Source organism: Scyliorhinus torazame, chromosome 16, assembly GCF_047496885.1.
Source record: "Scyliorhinus torazame isolate Kashiwa2021f chromosome 16, sScyTor2.1, whole genome shotgun sequence".
NCBI classification, from domain to species: Eukaryota; Metazoa; Chordata; class Chondrichthyes; order Carcharhiniformes; family Scyliorhinidae; genus Scyliorhinus; species Scyliorhinus torazame.
Genome location: NC_092722.1, coordinates 102080560 through 102089312, shown reverse-complemented (window position 1 = coordinate 102089312; position 8753 = coordinate 102080560). Strand labels below are relative to the sequence as shown.

The following is an 8753-nucleotide window of genomic DNA, read 5'->3' as shown; positions in this document are numbered from 1 at the left end:
ATCACACATGGAAGCAGTGAGACAATTTCATCTCTTAGGACTGATGGGTTTCATAGGATTTATGCAAAGGGGGGGCAAATGGGAGTCGAATAAATAGCTCCAAATGAAGAGCTGGTGCACAGGAATGATGAGCAGGGAAGGTCTCCCTCAGTACTGTATTTTTTGATGAATTTATGTTCACATGCTTAATCAACCACATATTGCCTATTATCAAGGACTGTGTAGATAATGTCCATAAATATCGTGAGGGAAATATCAGAACACAAGTTAATAAGCTCACTGAATGATATTTTTTTTAATAATCTTTATTGTCACAAGTAGGCTTACATTAACACTGCAATGAAGTTACTGTGAAAAGCCCCTAGTCGCCACATTCTGGTGCCTGTTCGGGTACACAGAGGGAGAATTCAGAATGTCCAAATTACCTAACAGACGTCTTTCGGGACTTGTGAGAGGAAACTGGAGCACCCGGAGGAAACCCACGCAGACATGAGGAGAACGTGCAGACTCCGCACAGACAGTGACCCAAGCGGGAATCAAACCTGGGACCCTGGAGCTGTGAAGCAACAGTGCTACCCACTGTGCTACCGTGGTGCCCCGGATAATGACTTCTTTTAGATAAATTAAGATGTAGCTTCATATTTTTATTTGATGTTTAAAATGATACGCACAAGACCTTGAAGATTGAGATTATATCTGATCAGATCATATATTGCACTATTTATATCTCCAATAACACTCACAATACCAAGTTGCAATCTGAGTAGTATTACTAATTATACACATACATTAGAGGAAATTCTAATAACATAGTTATCACTTCTAATCATCGATGCCATCTCTCTCAGGAATGGATGTAGGTTTTTTTACCTAAACAGTTTATGGGAGAGTACAATATACCACAGTCAAAAGACTCGACAGAGAAACCAAAAGAATTATCGATCTAAGTTGATAGTATTCAGAGATCAATACCAAGATAATGGAATTCACATAAATTATTTTTCACCATGGAAAGAGGAAACCAAAATCTAAAAGAAAATTGGGGAATATTTTGTGCGAATCACCCCACTCAAGGGCTAGAGAAAGAAAGAGTGATCAAAAACAATGATGAGACAAAGGATGAAGGAATAATATCTTGCCCTGTGAAAACAGAAGACTTCAAAGAATGGTTTAGTGTCAGTACTGATAAAATATTGTATCATGAGGTGGTGACAATGCTGTTATCATAGAATTTACAGTGCAGAAGGAGGCCATTCGGCTCATCGAGTCTGCACCGGCCCTTGGAAAGAGCGCCCTACCCAAGCCCACACCTCCACCCTATCACCATAACCCAGTAACCCCCACCCAATTTAGAACGGCCAATCCACCTAGCCTGCACATCTTTGGACTGTGGGAGAAAACCGGAGCACCCGGAGAAAACCCACGCAGACATGGGGAGAATGTGCAGACTCCGCATGTTGAACTTAACGGGGCTAAAATTACTGGAAACGGTGGGACCAGATGATTCCACCATCAGTCAATGACAGACCACCTCCGCTGTCATGAACCACGTGGCACATTGTGTGGAAAATCCCAACCTACGGTTCTGTATGCGTGATTGTTGGAACAAGTGTTGGACTAAGCCATCAACACAGACAGGGATAGTGGGTTGGAAACTCTACAGCAAGTCTGTGGGGACTGAGATTTAATCAAGCAAAGGGAGAGGTCTAGTCAACGATCCTGCCATGGTATTTAATACAGCTACATCAATAGGGAATAGTTTGGATTTAGCCCGTCTGGAGGTGGCAATGCGAAATCCCAAAGGAAAAATGAGGGATATTTTGACAAGAGGGAATACTAACCTGCACCGAATTAAAAGAGGACCAAATTATGACTATTAAAGGGTGGTGGAACAATCACACCAGATGTTGATAAACGCATCCAGGAGGATTGGACTGTCTCCGATGAGGCATCCCAGGATGAGGTATGCATTATGAATGGTTCCTGGGTGTTAGAGAAGGTCACACAAGCAGGGCAAGTGCCCTCTTAGGTCAGTAACGTTCATCTAGAAGCAGTGGCCAAATATGAAAGCAACATCACAACGTGCCAACTCAGAGATTTGGTACAGCTATGTCCTGTACAGGCAGATTATAAAAAGGGAAAATTTTACGGGTGATTTAAATGGAACTTGTCGAAATAGTATGTGAGGAAGTTTGGGTTTAGCATGCCCCTTACTGCCGGAACATTTTGAGAGAGAGCTGACTGGTGGTGATTTAACCTGAGCATCACCACACCTCAGGCAAAGGGCAAGGTTGAGAAGGTGGGCCCTTCATGAATAATCTCAACTAGTACGGGAATTGAACCCTCGCTGTTGCCGTCACTCTGCATCACGAGCCAGCCATCCAATCAACTGAGCGAACTGCCCCTCATCCTGATAACATCTTGCTAGGATGTTGGGACTAATATTGCAAGATGTTCCTGGAAAAGGATAATTTGCATGTTCTGGTAGTGTTACAGCTTGTAGCTGTAACGTGTTTTATATATGAATCGTGATGCCGACTTAGAGAGAAAGGGATGAGACTAATGATGAAAATGTTGCAGGAAGAGCAGGAAGGAGTTAGTGAATTAAAAGCTTGGTCTGCAAATGTAATAATGTACTCATGCAAAATTATATGCTTAAAGGTAAATTTTGTAAGGCAATGTATTATTTAACTTTTTAATGTATCAATCACTTTTGAATCATCTACTTATATCTTTATTTCTTGTTTTGTATTATTCTTTAACAGGGTGTGGGCATCGCTGGTTAGGTCAGCATTTATAGCCCATCCTTAATTGCCCTTGAGAAGGTGGTGCGGAGCTGTCTTCTTTATCCACTGCAGTCCCTGAGGTGTAGGTACACTCACAGTGCTGTTAGGGAAGCAGTTCCAGGATTTTGACTCAGCGACAGTGAAGGAATGGCGATATATTTCCAAATCAGGATGGTGAGTGCCTTGGAGGGGGAAGTGGGGTTCCCAGGTATCTGCTGTTCTTATCTTTCTAGATGGTAGCAGTGGTAGATTTGAAAGATGCTGTCTAAGGAATCTTGGTGAGTTCCTGCAGTGCATCTTGTGGATGGTACACACAGTTGCCACTGTTCGTCGGTGGTGGAGGATTTGATTGTTTGTGGAACAAAGAACAAAGAAAATTACAGCACAGGAACAGGCCCTCGACCCTCCCAGCCTGCGCCGATCCAGATCCTTTATCCAAACTTGTCTTCTATTTCCCAAGGATCTACTTCCCTCTGTTCCCCACCCGTTCATATATCTGTCTAGATGCATCTTAAATGACGCTATCATGCTCGCCTCTACCACCTCCAATGGCAAAGCGTTCCAGGTACCCACCACCCTCTGCGTAAAAAACTTTCCACACACATCCATGGCTGCAGAAAGATTTAGACAGTTTAGGAGAGTGGTCCAAGAAATGGCTGATGAAATTCAACGTGGGCAAGTGTCTTTCACTTTGGAAAAAAAGAATAGAGGCATGGACTATTTTCTAAATGGTGACAAAATTCATAATGCTGAAGTGCAAAGGGACTTGGGTGTCCTAGTCCAGGATTCTCTAAAGGTAAACTTGCAGGTTGAGTCCGTAATTAAGAAAGCAAATGCAATGTTGTCATTTATCTCAAGAGGCTTGGAATATAAAAGCAGGGATGTACTTCTGAAGCTTTATAAAGCATTAGTTAGGCCCCATTTAGAATACTGTGAGCAATTTTGGGCCCCACACCTCAGGAAGGACATACTGGCACTGGAGCGGATCCAGCGGAGATTCACACGGATGATCCCAGGAATGGTAGGCCTAACATACGATGAACGTCTGAGGATCCTGGGATTATATTCATTGGAGTTTAGGAGGTTGAGGGGAGATCTAATAGAAACTTACAAGATAATGAATGGCTTAGATAGGGTGGACGTAGGGAAGTTTCCATTAGCAGGGGAGACTAGGACCCGGGGGCACAGCCTTAGAATAAAAGGGAGTCACTTTAGAACAGAGATGAGGAGAAATTTCTTCAGCCAGAGAGTGGTGGGTCTGTGGCATTCATTGCCACAGAGGGCGGTGGAGGCCGGGACGTTGAGTGTCTTTAAGACAGAAGTTGATAAATTCTTGATTTCTCGAGGAATTAAGGGCTATGGAGAGGGAGCGGGTAAATGGAGTTGAAATCAGCCATGATTGAATGGTGGAGTGGACTCGATGGGCCGAATGGCCTTACTTCCGCTCCTATGTCTTATGGTCTTATGATCTCCCTTAAACTTACCCCCTCTCACCTTGAAATCGTGACCCCTTGTAATTGACACCCCCACTCTTGGAAAAAGCTTGTTGCTACCCACCTGTCCATACCTCTCATAATTTTGTAGACCTCAATCAGGTCCCCCCTCGACCTCCGTCTTTCCAACGAAAACAATCCTAATCTACTCAACCTTTCTTCATAGCTAGCACCCTCCGTACCAGGCAACATCCTGGTGAACCTCCTCTGCACCCTCTCTGTAAAGCATCCACATCCTTCTGGTAATGTGGCGACCAGAACTGCACGCAGTATTCCAAATGTGGCCTAACCAAAGTCCTATACAACTGTAACATGACATGCCAACTCTTGTACTCAATACCCCGTCCAATGAAGGCAAGCACTCTATCGACCTGCGTTGCCACCTTCAGGGTACAATGGACCTGAACTCCCAGATCTCTCTGTACATCAATTTTCCTCAGGACTCTTCCATTGACCGTATAGTCCGCTCTTGAATTAAGATCTTTCAAAATGCATCACCTCGCATTTGCCTGGATTGAACTCCATCTGCCATTTCTCTGCCCAACTCTCCAATCTATCTATATTTTGCTGTATTCTCTGACAGTCCTCCTCGCAATCTGCAACTCCACCAATCTTAGTATCATCTGCAAACTTGCTAATCAGACCACCTATACCTTCGTCCAGATCATTTATGTTTATCACAAACAACAGTGGTCCGAGCACGGATCCCTGTGGAACACCACTCATCACCTTTCTCCATTTTGAGACACTCCCTTCCACCACTACTCTCTGTCTCCCGTTGCCCAGCCAATTCTTTATCCATCTAGCTGGTACACCATGAACCCCATACGACTTCACTTTCTCCATCAGCCTGCCATGGGAAACTTTATTAAACGCCTTACTGAAGTCCATGGATATGATATCTACAGCCTGTCCCTCATCAATTAACTGCTCTAAAAAACTCTCCTGGATGCTCCTTAGAAATTCTGCTCCATCTACGCCTCAAATACCACATGAGTCCCATTCAATGTTGGGGAAGTTAAAATCTCCCATCACGACCACCCTATTGCTCCTACATTTTTCTATAATCTGTCTACATATTTGTACCTCTACTTCACGCTCGCTTTTGGGAGGCCTGTAGTAAAGTCCCAACAATGTTACTGCACCCTTCCTATTTCTTAGCTCTACCCATATTGCCTCAGTGCTCAAATCCTCCATCGTGCCTTCCTTAATCACAGCTGTGATATCATCTCTGACCAGTAATGCAACTCCTCCACCCCTTTTACCTCCCTCTCTGTCCCTCCTGAAGCATCTATACCCTGGGATATTTAGTTGCCAGTCTTGCCCTTCCTTCAACCAAGTCTCAGTAATACCAATAACATCATATTCCCAGGTACTAATCCAAGCCCTAAGTTCATCTGCCTTACCTACTACACTTCTCGCATTGAAACAAATGCATCTCAGACCACCTGTCCCTTTGCGTTCATCATCTCTTCCCTGTCTACTCTTCCCCTTAGTCACATTCAGTTTATTATCTAGTACCTTACCGGCTTTAGTTGCTGCCTCTTTACTGACCTCTAACTTCCTAATCTGGTTCCCATCCCCCTGCCACATTAGTTTAAAACCTCCCCAACAGTGTTAGAAAAAGCACCCCCTAGGACATTCGTTCCAGTCCTGCCCAGGTGTAGACCATCTGATTTGTAATGGTCCCACCGCCCCCAGAACCGGTTTCAATGTCCCAAAAATCTGAACCCCTTCTTCCTGCACCATCTCTCAAGCCACGTATTCATTCTGACTATTCTTGAATTTCTACTCTGACTGTCTTGTGGCACTGGCAGCAATCCTGAGTTTACTATATTTGAGGTCCTACTTTTTAAACTTATCTCCTAACTCCCTAAATTCTGATTGTAGGACCTCATCCCATTTTTTACCTTTATCATTGGTGCCTATATGCACCACGACAACTGGCTGTTCACCCTCCCCCTTCAGTATGTCCTGCAGCTGATCTGAGACATCCCTGACCCGTGCACCCGGGAGGCAACATACCATTCGGGAGACTCGTTTTCGACCACAGAAACACCTGTCTACTCCCCTTACGATTGAATCCCCTATGACTATAGCCCTGCCAGTCTTTTTCCCGCCCTTCTGTGCAGCAGAGCCAGCCACGGTGCCATGAGCCTGGCTACTACTGCCTTCCCCTGGTGAGTCATCTCCCCCAACAGTATCCAAAACGGCATACCTGTTTTGGAGGGAGATGACCGCAGGGGACACCAGCACTGCCTTCCTGCTCTTTCTCTGCCTTTTGGTCACCCATTCCCTGTCTCCCTCACCAATCCTAATCTGCGGTGTGACCAACTCACTGAATGTGCTATCCTCAGCATCGCGGATGCTCCAAAGTGAGTCCATCCGCAGCTCCAGAGCCGTCATGCGGTCTAACAGGAGCTGCAGCTGGACACACTTCCCGCACATAAAGGAGTCAGGGGTATCGGCCACGTCCCTGAACTCCCACATTAAGCACGAGGAGCATAACACGGGTCTGGGATCTCCTGCCATTTTTACACTTTACCAATCAAGCGGGATGTTTTGTCCTGGATGGTGTCGATCTCCTTGAGTGTTGTCGGAGCTGCACTCATCCAGGCAAGTGGGGAGCATTCCATCACAATCCTGACTTGTACCTTGTAGAAGGTAGTTTTGGAGATTCAGGAGATGAGCTGCTTGCCACAGGATTCGTAGCCTCTGACCTGCTTTTGTGACCACAGTATTTATTTCGCAAGTCCAGTTCACTTTCTGTCCAATGGTAACCCCCAGGATGTTGATGTTGGGAATTCAGCGATGATTACACCATTGAATATCAAAAGGTGATGGTCAGATTCTCTCTTGGAGATGGTCATTTGTGTGGCACGAATGTTACTTGCCATTTGTCCGCCCAAGCCTGGATATTGGCCAGGCCTTTCTGCATTTGGACATGGACTGCTTCAATGTCTGATGAGTCAAGAATGGCACTGAACATTGTGAAATCATTAGTGAACATCCCCACTTCTGACCTTATGATGGAAGGAAGGTTGTTAGTACATCAAATGTAAAACGGTTGTGGAGTGGCCCTGTGTGTGGAATTTGTCTCCTGGTAGTTACATGGAACATCGAGGTGAAGAAAAAGCTGGTGCTCAAAATCATCTTAAGAACTGTGTAGTATGGGGAAATGCATTGTGGTAATTTGGCCAAGACAGAATCATGCTAGAATCAACAAATTCTTAAAAGCAAATCAAAAATTGTGTAGAAACGCTTGATTTGGACTGTGGTGCCTTTTTGCTTGTTAGAACTAATTAACCTGGCTTCCTCTACCAGCCCTGATAACAGTACAAGAGAAAATAAATGGAACTAAATGGCCATGTTTATTCAAGTGAAGGCCTTGATTCCTGAAAGGGACCTAAAGAGGAGACATCTGGAGGAGGGGTGGAAATTGGACAATGACATAACTGAAAACCAAGTGATTGGACTAAAAACAGATATTACCTTATATGGCACAAGGCCTATGCCAAAAGCAGCACAAAGAAAGAGCACACAGAGATATCTTTGCTGCAGTTGTCATGGTAACCTGCTCAGTGGACCAGAAGTCACGCACGGATGGTTCATCAGCACATTGGTCACTGAGATGGATTTGGGATCACTAAGCAACTGGCATTATCATGGTTATAAATAAATAATTATGTACGATTGCTTAGTGGTTTAACAAAGGTATAACACATTTAAAACAATATCCAAGTTGTTGTGTGCCACTGATACCCAGAGTAAAGGCTAGAACTCTGGTCAGTTACAGGGTCTTACAATTAATATTTAATAATATAGAAAAAAGGAAATTGTAACAACACTTCTCATCTCTAGCCACAGGTCCCATAATGGCAGGTGTTTTATCAAGACAGTTGATGGACGTGTACAAAATATCACAATAGGACAACCCCACAGAGCACGAGGAAAGCACTTATCTGGGTGAAAGACACTGGGCTGCATTCTCCGTGGGCGGGATCCCCCATTTTGCCAGCAGCGCACTCACGCCCAGGGATTTCCCGACGGCATGGGGGTGCCCACAATGGGAAACTCCATTGGCCGGCTGGCGGGAAGGAGGATCCCGCTACTGGCAGGGGCATGCCTCACAAGAAAACGGGTGCGGCGGGACGGAGAATCCTGCCCATTGTCATGGAAAGATTGAGAAATTACGCAGCTCCCCAACATCTGAACCTACGTCAGATCTCATAGTTCCTGAATTTCCGTAGCAGTTCTGAAGGAGAGTCTCCTGACCAGCGAAAATGGTAATGATAGTCATTCACGTTGGAAATTCCTGCGGAAAATCAGAATTCAGACAGATCAGAAGATGGCTGTCCTATGGCGCTGCTTGTGGTTTATCAGAAGCTGTAATAACTGAGTTGTCTGCAAAGCGCGAGTGGGCATAGTGTTTCAGAGAGTATCTGAGATGCTGACAGGAAATTAACTGCAAGGC

General features: G+C 44.9%; 1 protein-coding gene across 1 annotated transcript in view; it reads right to left on the bottom strand.

Moving 5' to 3' along the window:
- Nucleotides 1–289: 289 nt before the first annotated feature.
- The window catches only part of dnajc12 (DnaJ (Hsp40) homolog, subfamily C, member 12), a 79551-nt gene continuing 71087 nt past the window's right edge, over nt 290–8753 (bottom strand). The window contains exon 5 of the mRNA XM_072478802.1: nt 290–8594. Coding sequence (XP_072334903.1) covers nt 8500–8594 — 95 coding nt within the window. The 3' untranslated portion in view covers nt 290–8499. The remainder of the gene's footprint in view (nt 8595–8753) is intronic.